General features: G+C 40.8%; 1 protein-coding gene across 5 annotated transcripts in view; it reads right to left on the reverse strand.

Annotated features, from left to right (window-relative positions):
• Nucleotides 1–19883, reverse strand: part of RASGEF1A (RasGEF domain family member 1A) — a 258034-nt gene that overhangs the window by 63145 nt on the left and 175006 nt on the right. For 2 of the 5 annotated variants that reach the window (XM_048856266.2, XM_048856263.2), the window contains exon 2: nt 8251–8365. The exons of 1 other annotated variant lie outside the window; for it this stretch is intronic. In XM_048856266.2, coding sequence (XP_048712223.1) covers nt 8251–8292 — 42 coding nt within the window. In that variant the 5' untranslated portion in view covers nt 8293–8365. Of the gene's footprint in view, nt 1–6572; nt 6691–8250; nt 8366–19883 lie in introns of those variants that run through there. 2 more of the 5 variants (XM_048856264.2, XM_048856267.2) reach the window with 2 other exon arrangements.

Raw genomic sequence — 19883 nt, forward strand, 5'->3', positions numbered from 1 at the left:
TCTTGGTATTGACACCTTCTTATCAATTATTGGGAGTGGACCACTGAATTGGCCTTCAACATTGGTTCTCCACTTGTAAGGTTACTCCCTTCTCTTCATGTGCCAGTATATATTTATGCCTGTATCTGTACTTTTCGCTCCATGCATCTGAAGAAGTGGGTTTTTTACCCATGAAAGCTTATGTCTAAATAAATCTGTTAGTCTTTAAGGTGCTATCAGACTCCTCATTGTTTTAGCAGAGAAAAGACTTTCCAACCCTTCTGCAAGGGTTAGGCCCCCCTTTGAACATAAGGTCCTGTCTGTTTGCTGGATCCGAAATCAAGGCCCTGATCAGTTTAAACACAGCCTTTTTATGCCTAATGCCCTTATTTGTTTGTTGGCCTCTGGAAATCCCAGTTTGAACCAGTGTATGCAAGCCTCCCCAAGATGTGGTACCTCTTTGGAAGTGTTTACCACCTAAGTGATTCAATGGGGTTGCAATATCTGCCACATTTCCCCCTAAATAAGTGGGTATAACTAGAGTGCCTGGCTGGAATCCTAGGGGAATCCACAGGTTTATCCCTTGGGTAGCGTGACAGCCAATACCTTTTATAATTTAAAATTATGGGAATTCACATAATAAACATTCTGCTAACAAGCCGGTACACGTCATAACTACATCTGTACAGAGTCGTTTGAGGACCATCCCATATATTTTCTCTCTTTAGAATGTATTGGGCAGATCTGTAAGGTGAGCTCCAATGCACCTCCTTTTACCTCTGTCACCTCCAAACCTTTGGGTATGAACTTGAGATTTGGTCCTCTGACTCCCGCTCCCACATCCCATCTGTTTTTTAGGCAGTGTGTGGTGTTGCTTGATCCCTCAAGGTGTCAGGAAGCAGCATTTTGGACAAAAGAGTGAAGAAAAGACAAGGCTGGCTCCCTGTGAAGCAGCTCTCAACCATGTACTGCATCAATAAAACTTGAAATACACCCAACATTTCTCCATGTAGGTTTGCCAAAAGGAAGTTCTGTCATCTCAAAGGGAGGGGAAAGAGGTTCCATGCTTGTGAAGGGATGAGTGGGGAGCTTCTCCCATGAAAAGCTCTCCATTAATGTGACCAAATGAGTAGAAATCCTCTATCCTAGGCGATTTTAAGTATGTATAAATATATACACTATAAATCATTTGCATGTTGTTCTGGAGAAAGTGGTGTTCTGCATTTGTTGGCCTTTGCTGAGGTTTCCTTGACACTTTATGGTTTATAAAATAGTTATAAGACCCACAGCTGCTGTATTGTTTAGTTTGAACTTAATGGGGAAGCAGGTAAATGAGCAAAATAGAGTGTAATTTACACAATAGGAGAGTACAGTGTGCAGAATTCAAGAGAGGGTCTGTTGAGCGCCTTGCACAGGCGAACTCACCCGAAGCCTTTGCTGCCAATGAAAAACCAAATATTTGTGGCTGACAAGGAAAGCTATCTTTTACAGCCGGTAAACTAAGCACAATAGTCAACCCCTGCCCCCACCCCCCGTCACTTATTTCCAGGCATTTCTTGAAAGGTCAATTTTCTCAAGGTGTGACCTTTAGTTTTTGGATAGAAAAGATGCTACTCTTATTGGCTCTGAATTGAAATTGTCTGCATGGTAATTACTTGGAGAGGCAAGAATATACATCTATATCTCAGGGTTTGTACGAGAAAGAAGATACAGTATTTGAGTTTTTCAGAGCCCACAATAATCTCTAAGGCTACAGACGCATCTCTGCCAAATAGCTGTAAAATTAAGGCAAGTTTAATTGAAATGAATCCATCAATCAATTACTTTATTCCCTTTTTTAAGCCTTTTTCCTGAGAGTCTTAAGTACAGTTATCGTCTATCCATTTCTCATTAGTAAAAGCAAGTTACTAAAGCTAGGATTGCATAAAGAAATGAGATCTCTCCTTCCTGTACATGAAAGGAATGTGACCCGTGTAAGAACAAAGTGAAGGAAAGATATCCTCCAAGCTGCTTCTACAGGGGGTAAAACAGTTACTAAAAGGAAAATAAGCTGAAAGATCAAAGTGGCACTACCCAAAGTAAGGGGGAGTATTTTTATGGGGGGTAATAAAATTGCAGATAAAAATTAAATCCCACTATATTTTCTTTTAAAAGATTACCCTCATGGTTTTCTGCCATGAGGTATAGGGAGCAGGAGAACAAGGATTATGTATTATGTTCAGTTTTGCTAAACTAAAAGGGAACATGCAAAATTGTTGTTCTGCTTCATGTTGCTTTAGCCTTTGATGCATAAAGGGCTGGCATGTCTTTGGGCATCATGGTTCCCAGTCTATCGCACAGCACACTATCCAGTCATGGGCCATGTTACTGAGTATGACTGATGTACCATTGTTTGCCTAACATAAACATGAGGGTTTATTACTAACTGCTCGCTGTCATCTTTGTACAGTAGTGTGAAGAAAAGGAGGAGGGGGAGACATTTGGAAGGAAAAACAAACACCCCAAGCCCTAGCACTGAGTTCTTGTGATGTCAAATGAGTAGGAGTGCCATGTGGGAGGCAGAGGTGTATGGATGGGGGCTGACATTTTCAGAATGTGTTGCTTGCGTTCCTGGTATTTCACGTGTGCCCACTCATGGTATTTACAGGGGCAGCCCCTGTGTGATTGGGAAAAAAAGCCATTTTAAACAAATCTCTATTCTCTGAACTGATTAAAGCAAGAACATATTCAGCACTTCACGGTGGTCCTTTATGTAATGGATTTGATAGCTCTGAAAGCACAGAGTGCCGCTTCAATGAAACGTGTTAGGTTTTGGTTAGAAGCAAAGTTTATTGAAAATGTGAGCTGCTGAGCCGGTGCATTGGCCTTTGGCTAATAATCTCTACAAACTACATACTGCATGACTCATTTGCGCACACCTATGAATGCAGCGTATCAGCTAAAACCAAATATAATGTGGAGGACACTTGATATGCTACAAAACTCACTGGACAATGTGTCTAGCTTTGGTTCACCCTCTTTTTAAACTTGGAGGAGGAGATGGGCAGCTGCATTTTTTTAAACAAGATTAACATGGTTGGAATAAATGGTCAAGTGTTTGACAAAGAAGAAAATGCTTGACTTTTTATGTTCATATTATTGAGATACTAAAACCCTTTCTACCAAGAGGAGAATGTAATAACTTAGTGTCAATTTCTAAACGGAAGTGTTAGGGGGCGTAGTTAGTAAAATGAGTCCCTGTGCATGCCACATGATCTGTATCATCCCCCTGAGTCAGAAATCTTTGGAACATTTGTTGTTGTTATACTCATTTTCAGTTATGCTTTCCGTTCTCCAGAATTTCCTAGGGGACACAATGGGTCAGTTGGCAAACTGAAAATGGTCCTCAGTCCTACTTTAATCAATATAGTGGCAAACCTAATAAAAGAGGCCATGTCACCTTGAAACCTCAGTACATTTTGGTAGGTACATTCCTAAAGGCTATGACAAGGATGTTGATTTGGGTGTCCTTAGGACCGGGGGGGGGGGGGGGGAGGGAAGTTGTGGAAGGATCTGTAGATGTGGGTAAGAGGCAAAGGTTAATCTCAGCTCCATTAAGATGAGAGGTCAAAGCCAATGGTCCTTTTCTTACATTTCAAACATCAAATCAACTCTTTAATAGCCCTCCCTCTGCATATAAAATTGAAGCATTTTCAGGAGAACTGCACATGCATCTATAAGTGTTCAGACCTGCCAGCTACATCATAGCAGATAGTAAAGTAAAATTCCCATTGCACTAAAATCATTTTGAAATTGGTTCAGTGGATTAGAACACAGCCCAAGGCTTGATACATATTTTATATCCAGAAAATAAAACTGTTGCCCCCAAACAGGTAATTTGTAGTGGGGCTTTAGCACATGAGATATGTGTTCCAAGCCAAAGCCCTTCCACTTTGATTCCCTGTAATGGCTTTATATTTTATTCTGAATTGCCCCTTCCTAGAAACATATACCAGTAGATCGCCTGCTCTACCAGTTAGTGACACTTCTGGAGATGGAAAGGAAGGCCTTCTAGGATTTATTTACTTACCTAGATAGTCCTTGTGCCCTGAAATGTTTTCTTTTTCTTCTTCTTCTTCTAAGTTTGTGTCTGGCTGAACTTGCTGAGGGGTCTTCTCTTCTTTAGCTGCCTCAGTAGTCTGTTCCATACAACACCCAGGGACAAAGCTCTTGTAGTGTGTGGTCTCTCCTTAGTTTTTGTGCCCTCTCTTTTTGAGGCAGTTCCCTTTCTGGTATTATATGATGACCACTTTCACTATGCCCAGACTTACTTACATCACCAGCAGGTCTGTGTCCATTTCTAATGAGAAAAATTCTAATAATCCTAAATTCTCCATCCTATTGCAATCTTAGAAACCCTTTGATTTGAGCTGTCCTCTTCCAATAGCTTTTCCCAGCCTCCAATATTGTTCCTGCAATATGATGCTCCAACCACAACCCAATTTCTTCGCATGATCTCCCCATCTCCTCCCCCTTCAATATACGCTTCAGGATGAGTGGGAGCTATGTTGGTGTCAAACCAACAAACAAAAACAACGTATGATGTAGACGTCTAAAGGACTTGTAAATTGTTTCCTGGATACCCAGAAATTGTGAGCCTTTTTTGAGGAAGAATTATTACCATGGCAAAAATATAGTTCAAGAAGCTACCACATCCTACTGAAAACCCTCTATTCCTTTTGCTTTGACTGGGAATAAACTTTCAACTATTTTGGAAGTTTAACCAGTTCCTTCTCTTCACTCTTGAGCAATTACATCTAAGTCCTTTAACTTAGAAGCACACTGTTTCTGAATTTCATTTTCAATTACTGAGGTTTTCTGTGTGAGGATTTTCATAAATTGCTCTGGAAATGTAAATAGTAGAGCAAAGCACTTTATTCTGCCTATTAATCCTGCAATTACATGACTGTAGAGTCTTTTTACTTTTCTTAATATGAAGCTTAAGCCCTCTTTTCTGCCACTCCTCCACGTAACCCATGCACTGAGGATTATGGACATGCCAGGGAAGTCCAGGTTTTTGAAATCTACATTCCAGGCTTTGTAAGTTATTTGCTACTGCTTTTCACTGCCTCTCTTTAATTAGCTTCAAGCAAAACAATATTTCATTAGTTAATTTGCAAATGGTTTCTTGAGGGATCACATAACTCACATGTGTCATGTCCACATCCATCAGTTTAAAGCATAACTAAACCAGGCTGAAAAACTTCTACCCTGTCTCACTCCAGTGTCTCGGTATTTGTATTCCTGATGTGGACTTCATTGCTGAGAACAGAAATGCAGGCTTTGTCTGTTGATGGATGTGACATCTTGGATCACCCATCTTGGCTCTAACAGTTTTTTACTGATAATATTCCATTGCCATCTTCCACGTTTTCCAGACATGCTAAACCTGACAGGCCTGAAAAATTACAACTCTCACATTCCAGCTGTCTTAATATTTAGTCTAACAATAACTACCATGATTTGATCTTACAGAAAACAATAAAAATTATTTTGCTGTATGGTCTATCAAAAAAAGGTACTTAATTGCAATTCAATGCCATGTTGTGAATGACTGTAAAGCCTCCAGTACTTTAGAAATCTACTTTCCTCTTTCTCTAGGTCTGCATAGACCACAATGGAGCAACTTAGACTTAAGCTCAGGTACAGCCATGCTAAACAGCCAGTTCTTCCTCAAACCCAGTTTTATTAAACATCGTTCTTCCTATTACTTAGGGTAAATAGCCAGATGATTGCAAAACTCCCCACCTCCTACTGAGTTGTAGGAAAGAGACCACATTCAGTGCTAAACCTGCAGCTTCTTACCAGTTAGCTATTTTGCTGTTCATTCGTCCACCTCACAGATGCACCATCCTGGAGAGAGGTTCAGGCCAAAATCCTGGATCCAAAAGACACCCTAACTTTGGCCAGGAGGAGTATTTGCAATCTGAAGCTAGATCAAGGTACAAATTTTGGAAATAGCTCCCATTTTTGTAAGGAACAGACTCCAAAACTTGGATCCAAATACTGCTGGCACACTGGTGTTCAAAAGTTGAATCTGAGTTTTGAAGCCTGGGCATGTCTGTATATCGTGTACATTTTCACACCTGACTGGACAACCAAGTACTAGCTCACTCAGTGACTGTTCCTTGCAGATCAGTATTTCTACCTTTTATAGCAATCCAGACAATATATTGACTTCAAGCAAGAAAGAGACTTATATAAGAATCATAACATAAAATAGACTTGGTTTCCATTTCTTTACAGCAGCTTTGCACTGAGCTTCTGCCACTCAGCCTTTTGCATCATTTCGTCAGAGAGATGACTCTCCACTACAACTGGTGAATTAAGAAGTTGCATCATTGATTTTAATTGCACTTGATATGATACGCTATTAAGGTATCCGATATGAATGCTGTACTATCTGCTTCACTGGAGAAATGATGTCTGTTGTGCCATCACCGTTGGGAGGATACCTATGGTAACACACTGGTATACTCTTTGTATTTGTCTCATAGAACCACAGCAGTGTATGACAACAGAAAATACAAAGGCACAGCATTTGTAAAACTTACCGGAGTCTCAAGAAACATTTCTTCTTGTAATCAGGAAACCCAACTGGTCGTGTCTGTCCCTTCTATCTACTGCCACAGAATAGATTTTGTTTTATTTCTCACCCGTCTCTAATACCCAAAGCGTATTTGGGATTGATTTGAGCCCTTGTTTGTTTCGCTATAATTATAGCCCAGAAAAACTGAAAGTATTGTGTGGGAGGAAACCGTGACAGCCACAAGCTTCCACCACGTAGAGATCACATGCTGCACTTTGTGGGTAATAACTGGGAACTTCCAATCTGTCTCAGTGTGCTTGTATTGTAAAACAAAATGAAACCACGCGTGCTTAACCGCTGTGGGAACATGAGAATTGCCATACTGGATTAGACCAGTGGTCCATCTAATCCAGTAACCTGTCTCAGACAGCAACCAGTAGCAGAGAGCTATAGGCAGTTATGGGATAACCTGCCCCTAGAGAAAGTTTCCTCCTACCCCACAGTACTGAGAAGTTGGCTTATGCCCTGAAGCATGGCTGTTTGTATCTTTCCCATCATTCTCGTTTGTCTTTTCAGCAGTAGATTTCCCAAAAGTTTGGTTCAGCTTGTTAATTGGGGAAAAACCAAGTGTCCAGAAATAAGCTTAATACTTGTCATGGAATTATGGGTGCAAGGGACCCAGATTCAGTAACTGTGAACCCCACTGGTATTATTATCAATTGACCATTGTTGTTGTTTTGTTGATGGTAGTGTCCTTAATGTGCTAAGCACTTCCCAGAGATTCAAGAATAGATCAGAATCTGAATAAAAACACATAAATTGTAAGCTCTTTGGGACAGTGACCATCAGTTCATTCTGTGTTTGTACAGTGCCTAGCAGAATGGGATCATGGTCCATGACTAGGTCTCCTGGGCGCCATGGTAATATGAATAACAACAACTACTACTACTACTAATAAATAATGGATGCTCTCTGCCTGGAGGAGCTCGCAGTCTAAAGATGGACAGGCAGACAAGTGGACAAGTCAGGAAATCAGAATAACAAAATCAATAAGACATACTATGGGCAGTGTTGCAGAAGCAGGCTTTCAAAAAAGATTTAACAGTGAATAGAGAGGAGCGTTTGCAGATGATTTCAGAGAGGTGTTGCAGTCAACTGGAAGCTTGCTAAGTGATCAGAAGAAGGAGGGATGTATTTACATAGTGTCTTAAAGGAGGTGACCAGTAGATAGTGGATGAGGAGTGAGTGGGAAAGATGTGATCAAAATAATGGACAAGGAATATTTACTTTTAGTGGCAATGTGTACGTTTGAGAGGCCAGAAATGTGGACATTGATTGAGGTAGGCAGGTCAGGATATAATGAGAGACTGAACAAGAGATTCGGCTGTGGGGATGGAAAGAAAAGGACAGCTGATAAGGAGCAAGAATTAGCAATATGATGTTTCATAGTGAGCTATTGCCATTCTGCAACATCCATTTTCTGTCTATTCCACACAGCGATCAGTGCCCCCCAAATAGCTCAATATTCTTTCTGTACCATGTGAAATGTTATCTTAATGTCTGAATTCATTTTCAGCCAAGTACGTGCTCTCTCGGTGCGATTCCTTCCCAATCGGTTTCTTATTTCAATCTAGCCCCATATCAGTAGTTTCAGGTTAGAAAGAAACTTTAACATAAAAATTATAATGTAAAATAATACTTACTTTGCATTTCTTTACAGCAGCATTGCACAGTGGCTCTGCCATCCAGCCTTTCTCAGCAGGTGGACTTCCAGCTATTTCACTCTATGATTTTTGTCATGAGTCTTGCCTTCTTCCCCTTAAAAACAGGGGTGCAATGGATTATTATTCAGGACACGCTATTATTTTTCACCCACTTCCCTGTGACAGTGGTGTCAGAATTACTTTGATGTGCACAGTTCTCGGGACGTGAGGGTCACAAGAAAAATGGAGTAGAGAAGCACAAGCTCTGGAATAATGAGGGCACAAAGGCTGGGTGTTGAAGATAGGTGTGGAGAGAAGTGGAATGTGGAAGGAGTGGGCTTGGCTGGGGGAAAAGGAATCAAGAATGAAGGTGGGTTTAGAGGGGATCCTCCGGCCGATGATATTGGAACAAAAATGGAATCTAATTTGATGCTGATGGTGGCTACATATCCAAGCTGTTATGCAGCTTGCTCAACTACATCTCACACAAAGCCTTGGACTCTGGAAACTCCCTTAATGAGAGGAAGTATGTTGACAAGGGCAGTGGTAGCATTCCTTCTAATTTCTTTTCGAAAATTGCCGTGGATTTTTAAGGGAATCTGGCAGCAGAATTGCATCTCATTAGAAAGATGAGTAAGTCACTGGATTTCATTTTTCAATTTAAAGGAGTGACACAAAAGAATGAGGCAAACCCAAAACCACCACTTTGACACCTTTCCAAGGTAGATTCTGACTGAGAAAATGCAAGTCCCACTAGAAACCAATGGAAAATAGATGGTTTCAAAATTGTTTTAAGGCACATTATAGAGAGAGACAGGGAGATAATTTACCTTAAAACAAACAAACAAACAAAAAACAAAACAAAAACCCCACATTAGAAGCTGTTTGGTTTTCTCTGGTTTCTAATTGGACTTGCATTATTAGTATGGGAAATCTAATGCTACCTCCCTAAGATGGCAGCCTCCAGAAGGGAGAGGATGAATTTTCTAGATGGAAAAAGTAGTAGGTATTTCTTAATTATTTTTAAAACACGTAATGTGCATATTGAGTCTTACAGGCTGATTGAACAGATACTTAGACAAATGCTGATTTTTATATATGTGAGTAGTCACGTTGTGTTCACCTGCCTAGGTATTTTCAGGATCGTGACCTTTTTCAGTAAATGTTTTCTTTGTTCTCTGAGGTATTACAGAAAAATCACTGTAGTTTTCCTTTAACTTCCACTTGCATGCCCATCAGAGATAACAGAAGGAATCTCATTTGTTACAATGTCACAATACCCTCCAAATCTAGCCCAGGATAAAAGGCAATAGCTTTTTAGTTAGCCCACTTTTGAAGTGAATAACATCACCTTCTCTTTTTGGTTCACATCTCCAGTAAATTGGAGTACATATTTTAGTGAGATTCCCACTCCAATGAGGCATAGTAAGGAAATTTTATTTTTGACTCTTTAGCTCAGGGTCAGAAACTGAAGTGAAATATTCTGACCTTCCTCGGCTGCACATGGATTCATTGAGTCAGAGATCTTTTGGAAGTACTCCTCAATCCCTTGCTGTGCCACTGAAATGTGGGTGTGCTCCCTAAAGTCCCGCTTCTGTTACTTTGCCCCCTCCTGCCCCCTACACCCCTTACTTTAGTTGCATAACCTGGAGCAGTAGTTCTCAACCAAGAGTACATGTACCCCTGGGGGTATGTCAACTCATCTAAATCAGTGTTTCTCAACCTAGGGGTTGCAGCCCTCATCAGGGTCACAGGATGGGTTAGGGGCATCGCAAGTGCAGGGCCAGCATTAGGGGGCGGCAAGCAGGACAATTGCCCAAGGTCCCATGCCACAGGGGCTCCTGCGAAGCTAAATGACATGCTTCAGCCCCTTCACTTGGGGCTCAGGCTTCAGAGAAGGCTCACAAGTGAAAAATAGGCTCGTGTACCACACTGAAATATTAGTACAATATTTATATTCCAACTGATTTATTTTATAATTACATGGTAAAAATGAGAAAGTAAGTAAGTTTTCAGTAACAGTGTGCTGAGATACTTTTGAATTTTTGTCTGATTTGGTAAGCAAGTAGTTTTTAAGTGAGGTGAAACTTGGGGTATTTAAGACAAATCAGACTTCTGAAAGGGGTACAGTGGTCTGGAAAGGTTGAGAAGCACTGATCTGGAGCATTGGCCCAACTATTCTGCCAGGCTGCAGTTGTTTGGGTGATGAAAATGCTAAATTAATTTGGCTTAGATTTTAAGCTATAGAAATTTTCTTTCACCTAATCTAAGGCAATTACTTCATATTACTTCAATTTTTTTTAAAGCGGTTCTTAAACAAATAAATATCTTGAAGTATATAAGCCAAATAGGGCAGTGCTCAGATACCATGCTGTTGAGTAAATGTACAGGCCTGAACACTAAGGCCAAAAAATTCATAGATCCAGTGAGGCCTACATTGTCTAAGTTGACTTGCAATTGCTTCCCTTGGGCTTCATTTTCGGAGGGCAGTTGCTCAGCATTTTCTGGAAAAGCTTTTTGAAGGCGTCTCCTCTCCAGATGGATACTCAAAATCACTAGTCATCCTATGGAAAAACCTGAAAGTATAACCCAGGGTATATCTGAACTGCCACTGGGCGTGTGCTTTCCAGCCCAGATAGAAAGACTCACTAGCTTTTCTCTATCTAATGCTCTAAAAATAGCAGTGTAGCTGGGGGTAGCACAAGCAGCTACCCCGCAGCTCAGGTTAGCTCCTTAGTACAAGCCTGCCCAGACTCCCTGGGTACATACTCGAGTGGCTAGCCCGAGTCACCACCCATGCTACCACCGGTTACACTGCTATTTTTAATGTGCTAGCTCAAGCAAGCATATATCTATCTACTTAGGCAGAGAAACATGCTCCCAGCTGCAGCGTAGATGTACCCAAACTGACTATATACACAACTGAAACGGACTTCCTTGATTTTTCATTGTCCGTGCTGAAGGAAATGCAATGAGTAAGCAAAGATCTCAAGAGAGGCAAGTGTAAATTGGAGATATATATATATAGCTCTGTCACTTTTAATAATGTAAGGTGGTATCAGTAACATAGGTAAATACATACTTTATCAGTTTAAAAATCCTGTGCTGTAATGTCACTTGAACAGCTGCAAATTATGCAGAGTTGGGTGAAGATGGATTCCCTAATAGAAAAATTAGAAAATTGTGAGTATAGTCCTGTTTGAGACGACTATCTGTAGTATCTCTTTAAATAGTCTGGAAATTGTCTAGTGTCCTCCATCTTCTGTTGCAGAAGGCACCCAGAACCTAAGACTTGTATATTCGCATATACTGTGATTAGGAACCAAGTTGTGTTCCTTGTGGCTTCCACATATTCTTAATGTTGTGTAGAGAGCAAAGATAGGAACATTCTCTCTCTTTAGGAAAGCACTTAAGCACATATTTAAGACTAGAGCTCGTTCAAAATTTTCAGGTGAAGCAGTTGTTCATCAGATGAATGCAGATTCATTGAAACCGAAACTGTTAGCGAGACAGTGCTGGGTTCGAGGGAACTCCTGGCTCTAAACATTTTTGGTTAAAAAAAGTTTTGACGTTTCGATAGTTAAGTCCAAACAACTTTGCATTTTAAAATATTAGTAAAAGATAAAAATCTGAAAGGAAAAAATGTGACAATCGAAATCAAATGACCCAAACTGATTTTTTTTTTCCAGTTTATGAACATGTTTTGAGATTCTGACTTTTCACCTCAATTCAAGATAGGAAAAGCTTTTAAACATCAAAAATTCTCATGGGGTAGTAAACCCATTTCCCCTCAGCTCTATTTAAGACCCATTAAAGGAATCATACTTATACATTTTCCTGAATTGGGGTGGATTTAGGTCCCAATCTAAGAAAGAATTTAAGACCCAGGAACTCAAATGGCACAACCACTATTGGCTCCTTCCATTGCAGAATACCCTTTTTTCCCCCTCCTCCTTCAATTTACCCATGCAGAGTTTATAAGGGGAGGAGTTTATAGAGCGGAACAATACTGGATTTGCTTGAGAACCAGAGAACTAGGAATTAGGGACAAATTCTAATCCCAATGAAATCTAAGGGAAAGTTCCTATTGACTGCAGTGAAACCAAGATTTGGCCCATAACAATTGCTGTGTTGTGGATTACACAAATAAATGGAGTGAATTCAACAGTTCTTCTGCCACTCTGTACTCCACATCTTTCAACCAAGTATCATGCTTCAAACCACTGCTTAAACTGACTGAGCTCAAGTTGTCAGGAAGCAGGCACTGACCATATAGGGCCAAGTAACAGGGTAACTTAAAAATATACAGGCAGCCAGTTTCTCCTTTTGTTCATAGAACTGTTTCCTGATAGCAGCGATGATGAAATAGACCACTGAGTATTTACAACAGAGGGAAAAAAACACCCTAAATTTTATGTAGTGGAACAGATAAAAATAAAATGGTACTTCTGCTTTGAAGAAGTGGGAAATTACAGTAAAAGTAAAATTTCCCATGGTTTTTACACCTTTCATCCAGGGTGTGTGTGTTTGAGAGAAGTTACAAAAAAATCTACTGAGACCCAAAATAAACTGCTGGATTTGGAGACGATTTTTTGGGTACTACGAATTGACAAGCGTAATTGGTACCAAAGAGTAATTACAGCACTGATACCTCTTCTGCTGCACTTTTTCTTGTTGAGATGCTAGGCTAACATAAAATTAATGTCACATAATATAGCCTTGTAAATGCACAAGTGGTGTTTATTGTTGAGAGCAGACAGATTTTTTTTTTTTTTTTTATATCCAGGAACCGTAAATGCCGAAGTTTTAAAATAAAGTACTACACTTCCCCTGAGAGCAGTTAAACTGCAGGACTGTAAACGACTCAAGTAGCTTGAGCCATTATTAATACTTCCAGTTGTTAATGGTGAAATAGACGCGTCCTATTTTTCCCCATTTGGTTGGTTTTCTCTGCTTTTAAAAGGGACACTGTAAAGGCTGCTTTTTTCTTTGTCTTTGTTTTTTGGACACTTTGTGAGGGTGGTGAATTATTGGCAAAGGGAGGCTGGTGCATTATTTTACTGATGGCATTACCCTTTCCTTTTGGTGGAGTGTTATCATTAAGCTATGTCAAGGGCTCCTACAGAAGATAGAAAGACACCCTCTTTTTTTAGCATTTTATTTATTTGGATTTATACAGATGTTTAAACCATATTTTCTTCTTGAAGTTTATAACCACTCAGAAGCTTGACACGAAAATTTGTTGCTTTAATGCCAGCATTTCCCCCGTTAGGCATTGGATTGTTTTCGTGGGTTTGCTCATAGGTGCTGGGCTGCTGCCATTGATTCTGTTGTTGTTAATGAAACAGAAAAACAACACATTTTCGGGAAAAGGGCTGCGGGGAGGACAGGAAGGGAAGTCTACACAAAATTTGATAGGACAGGAAAACTTTCTGAGCTAGCTGAGGACCCATGAGCAATCCGCTGTTAAAGCACTCACTTACTGGTAGGAAGCTAGAAGGTCAGCATGGTATGGACTATCAAAATGCCAGGAGGCTGACTGGCAGCCAGGAGACTGGAGCGTTGAGGGCCCACAAAGCTGCGGGTATTTTCAGGTGCTTTCTAGTGCTGGCTGGCTGCCACTGGAGAAGCCGGTGGACTGGGAGTGACTGCAATATTAAAGTCACTGGTGTGTTGGGAGTTTGGCTGTAATACTGTATAAACAATGATAAAGATGGCAGGTTGCTGAGGGACCAGAAGCAATGCCTGTGACAACTTTTGTAGATGTGGTTAAAATAACTTGCCAGTCTGAAACACAAGATCTCCCATGAGTGGGCCTTGCTTTGGACTTTTCAAGGTACTGTTTCCCTGTACTAAAGTGGTGCTTTGGTTACAGGCCCACAATAAGTGTGCTGGGATGCACACCTGTGCTTCGGGATCCTGTTACAGGGCCACAATCAGAGGGTCTCGTGCCAATGATCTGCTTAGATGTTGGAACCACCTGCTATTTTACAGTCAGGAAGCTTCTTTTGCAAACTGTGTCCTTGCTATATAGAGATGTTAGAACGATGTGGTGCGTTACAGAACCAGTGGAAATTTGGACACCATTCAAAATGCAGCTCTTGCTGAAACTAGTGACTGTCTGTGGCAATCTGAGCATCCGTAGGCCCTGTTGTATAAAGTGTTGCTCTTAGAACATGGGTGGTTAACCTGGACATCAAAAAGACAAGTCAAGGGTCATGAGCACCATGCTCTTCCCATATTACTAAATGGGAAGGAAGTCCCTGGCTAGATGTCAGCTAGAGAGGAGAGGAAGTTCTAGGCAGGGCATTTCTGGTAAGGAAAAAGTTGAGAACCTCTGCTTTAGAAAGTGGCTTGTAAGAAGGTTCTGAGAAACTGTGCTTACATGAACTTTGGTGTTCAAACATATTTACTTGTATTGGCTTAAATTTAGAATATTTAGATTAGTGCAACAAAATAGTGGTGATTTTGTGAGTGCACAGGGAATTTTTTTAAACCAATCAGTTATTTACATTTATTTAGTTACATTATTATTTACATTTCTTGGGGAAAATTTATATTTCTGTTGTTCTCTCTAAGCTATGACTTCCTCATCTGGTCCATGAATCAGATGTGCTTACTTTTACTATAAATTGAAGTGTGACACTAAGAAATAGGAAATAGCTAAAGAAGGCACCACAACACTGTTACATCTGATTTGGGGCTTCCCAAGGTTAGCCTATGCTCACCTACCACAGCTTGTTTCATACTAAATAATCTCACCCAGACCAGTTGTCACCAAGGAGGGGGAATTTTGTTTTCAGGTATAGATTTCTGTACATGACCGGAAAACGACTTATTTTTGTACTTAAAACCAGGGATGCTAAAATGGAAACTAAATTTGATCCAGTTGTGTGGGTTAGCTGCAACTGAGAATACTGTACATTCACTACACGTCAGGAAAACACACAGACAGTGTGTCTTCCTAAAATGGAGTTAAAATTGCTTAAAGCTGTAACTGGTGCATCACTTACAGAGAAATCTGGCCTGAAAAGGAAAGTGGAAACTCTTGAAAGCAATAGTAGGTGGGATTTTTAAGAGCCCAAGTGGTTTAGAAGCTTTAATCCCACTGAAAGTCAATGGGATTTGCTGTTTAAGATGCTTAATCACTTTTGACAATCGTTCCCAGTAGGTCTAGAAATAGTTCAACTTCAGTTACGTGGAAGGAGCCCTCTGGATGTTAGATCAGACTTAGTTTTCAACATTGGCTACTCTCTCTGAATGTAGATTTGATTCTCTTCTAGAAAATGTATATCTTATACCCGGCTATATTTGACAAAGAATAGTTTTCTCTTTTGAACATTGCTTTTACAGTTGTCCTAGTCATGTACATGACATTCAAAACCAGTTGGGCTAGAGGGGCAAGACAAATGAAGTCAGTATGAACTTAAAATCTGTGCTCAAGAATGGGAGACCTAGGAAAAGTTTCTCTTACTGGCTGTGCCACAGACTTGTCTTGTCTTCACTAGAAGATTAGGTCCTGTTATAATGTGGCCTGAATGAATCATTTTAAGTAATGAGATGTTAAAAGTGACGTTGCACTCATTGTAGAGACAGGTTTCAGAGGAACAGCCGTGTTAGTCTGTATTCGCAAAAAGAAAAGGAGTACTTGTGGCACCTTAGAGACTAACCAATTTATTTGAGCTGTAGCTCACGAAAGCTCATGCTCAAATAAATTGGTTAGTCTCTAAGGTGCCACAAGTACTCCTTTTCTTTCATTGTAGAGAGAGGCAGGTTCGGTCAGCTCATCGTGATTAATCTTATGGTACCAGTGTCATTAACCCATGACCAGAAGAGAAAGTTAAACACCTCTAGTCCCTGTCTACACTGACTACAAAGTCATGTATAACATCCTGTTTCTTAATGACCTAACTTTCTAGTGCCCATATGGCCTGACAGTCAGATCTTCAGAGGTTTTGAGCACCTGCAGTTCTCATTCGGTACCATAGGACTTGGTGACGTTCAACAGTTCTGAAAATCAGCCTCTAGTCTCCCCCTCTCTCTTCACCTCAGTTTTGCCACATGCAAAATGGAGATCATACATAACAACCTCATACTGCTGTTCTTGGGGTGCTTTTGAAATCATGAGACAAAAAGTGCTAAAGACATACACAGCAATTGTGAGCCCCAGGGCCTGGAGGCTTAGGGGGATGCTCTCTACTTTCTCTATAAAAGGGCTAGATCTAGACAGCTTCATTTTCATGAATTATACTGTTGCTTACCCATAAATCTGTCCACTGAGATTTTTGCTTTAGTTGGAATCTGTTTGGATTGTGTAAACACCAAAAAATATTATTACTGTGCTCATGAAAGGGTACAAGAATTAGGCGATATATGTCCTCAAGGGAGTGGGTCACTCTGAGTTTAAAGGTGGTGGACTTTGGTTGGTAATGAAATTCGTGCTCAACATAGAGAGGAGTCCAGGAGCTCTATACAGAGGAGCAGGGATTCTGTCCAAGTGTCCTGCTTTGCTCTGGGTTCCTTACCTGGAGATTCTGTGCCCTATGTGGAATGGATTGACTGGACCACTGGTGACACAGAGCTCACTTTCCATCCATGCAACAGATGGCAGCAGCAGGGTTGCACGGAGCTGACTTCACAGCACCATGACCCACCAAGCCACTGGAAGTTGAGCTCATGTCACAGAACTGCACCACAGCTGGGTTGGAGCAGACAGACAGAGGAGAAGCATACCTTAAAAACTCTTAACTTTTACTGAGCCTAACTGACCCATGGGTGAGGTTCATGGTGGGATTAAGAGTTCTAGACCTCTGTAAATCAGACCATTATTTGGAACTGTGGAGTAGAGCAAACTCTTGATGCACTGATTTGGGTTTGCTCATTTCTTGTATGTAAATATAGAGTGTTATTGAGTTCCTTTTGATGGATTTTCTGCCTCCCCTGCCCCATAAAAAGATACTTGTTTCATGTACCCAAGGATTCTGAGTGCTTGTGAGTTGGGGGGGAAAAGGGGGAGGAGAGGAGGTACGACCACCTGCAAAGTTGACCAGGAAAGCTATGTTGTTATTTCCCAGAGCTAGAAATAGGAATATGGCTCTGGGTGAGGGATTTGAGCCATAATTTCTTTTATTTTAGAAATGATTTGATGGAGACGACTCATGTGGAATTCTCATTAATAGCAATGAAAATGTTGCTCCTCTGAATACAGAACAGAGAGCAGAATGTTGCCCTTACTGACAGTGTTGCACAGAGCATGATCCCTCTCCACATAAGAGCTGTAAGAGTTAATGTGCATGAAGTGAGTCCGTACAAAGAAATTTACTTAATGTTCCACTGGCCACAGGAGGATCTACTGCAGCAGGGCCTATAAAACTTGCAGTGGTGCATTGATGTACAATAAATTGCAGATATGTGCACTAAAGTGATGGTGCTAGAAACCCAGTTAAAACACAGCTGTATTGAGAAAAATCAAACCAATTCAGTCTTAGCTAGTTTTGTGGTTAAGGCACTGGACTGGGACTCAGGAGACCTGGATTCAATTCTTCCCTGTACTACACACCCCATGTGTGACCTTGGGTTAATCACTTAGGTCAATATTTTTAAAGGTATTTTGGTACTGCTGTGCTCTGTGTTGCAACATCTAACTGATTTCAGACCCTAAATCTAATTTTCAAAGGATATTTAGGCACTTGGGAGCCAAAATGCTTTTGGGCAGTTGATAGGCTCTAGGCTCCTAAATCAGTTAGGTGTTGCAACGCGGAGTGCAGCAATGCCTAAATACCTTTAAAAATATGGGCCTTAGTCTCTCTGTGCGCCCTCTGTAACATTTGTCTTGTCAACTTAGTTCCTGCCCTAGAGAGTTTACAAATCTGTGCCTTGCTGTGTCTTCTGTAGTAACTAGCACAATGCAACCTTGATCTTATTTGGGGCCTTTTGGAGCTATCAATACTAAAAATTTAGCTCACCAGCTTCTGGTTGGTGATTCAAGGTGCTGGTTTTGACCTTAAAGTCCTGAGTGCTTTGGGTCTGTGTTACCATCTCTGTCTTTATTCCAAACTGTCAGTCTCAAACATCAGAGGTCCTGGATCCCCTTTAACACAGCATCCAATGAAGTTAGCTGTAGCTCGCAAAAGCTTATGCTCAAATAAATTTGTTAGTCTCTAAGGTGCCACAAGTACTCCTTTTCTTATTGTTAATAGTGTTGTTCCATGAGGGCCCCTCTATACCAGAATGCACTTGTCCACCACCAATTGTTAATTTTCTAGACATGCAAATATTTCTCTGTTTTTGTAAGCATTTGAGGAGGGGATGAGGATGGGCTGGGGGTTGTTTACATGTTAATTGCAGTGTAGGGTGGGAATGAATGATGATTGTACCAATGGTTGACAGTCTCAGTTCATTATGCTAGCTTATTCTTGTGGTGTAGGTGCATAATGAAAGGGTTGCCTAGAGTATGGCACAGATGTTCCTACTCTGTATGGAGCTGAACAGTTACATAGTCTGGGTTTCAGAGTAACAGCCGTGTTAGTCTGTATTCGCAAAAAGAAAAGGAGTACTTGTGGCACCTTAGAGACTAACCAATTTATTTGAGCATGAGCTTTCGTGAGCTACAGCTCACTTCATTCCATTGCTGTTTTTAAAAATTCCTTGAGAGCTTCTTGTTACATTGGGTATATTGGTTCGGGCTCTTAGGCTGGATCTGCATCTAATTTGTTTTAATGCGCTTCTTTCTTTCAAGAGGGGAATTCCTGGCTGCTGAGAATGGCTGCAGACTTTTCAGGAAATAGACTGTTAATTGGGGATTTCCTGGATGGAGAAGAAAATGACCTTGCCTGTCTTGACACTCTGTCTTGACACTTTTGGGCTTTGAGCCAAATTTAAAGAGAATGTTCTCAGTTTTGGATTAGCTCCCTACTCTTGGGTATTTACTGCTCCAGGTAATATGGGTAGAGTAAGTCTCTTTAAACACATTGTAAGGAGAGTGATCACTTTAGATAAGCTATTACCAACAGGAGAGTGGTTTTGGGGGGTGGGGGGTTGGGGGGGAGAAAACCTGGATTTGTGCTGGAAATGGCCCACCTTGATTATCATACACATTGTAAGGAGAGTGATCACTTTAGATAAGCTATTACCAGCAGGAGAGTGGGGTTGGGGGAGAGAAAACCTTTTGTAGTGATAAACACCCATTTTTTCATGGTCTGTGTGTATAAAAACATCTTCTGTATTTTACACAGTATGCATCCGATGAAGTGAGCTGTAGCTCACGAAAGCTAATGCTCAAATAAATTGGTTAGTCTCTAAGGTGCCACAAGTACTCCTTTTCTGTTTTTAAAATACCTGTAATCACCAGGAGATCACATGATATTTGCAAGCTTTGTCTGCCACCAAACAGCTGGTAGTACAGGAGTTTTAATAAAGAAACATAATTTTCTTATTAAAAGGGGTGATTTGGGGGGGGGGCTTGTCCATGCAATAGGGCTATTCAGTGTGTGACTTGATGCCTTACTTTTTTTCAGCTGTCTCAGGGTATGCCTACACTGCGCATTAAGCCCAAGTCCGTAGGACCCAGACTTGTGGACTTGGTGTTCCAGCCCTGTGCTTGAGCATCCACACTGAATTGTAAACCTGGGTTT

This window comes from Caretta caretta, chromosome 7 (genome assembly GCF_965140235.1).
Source record: "Caretta caretta isolate rCarCar2 chromosome 7, rCarCar1.hap1, whole genome shotgun sequence".
NCBI lineage: Eukaryota > Metazoa > Chordata > Testudines > Cheloniidae > Caretta > Caretta caretta.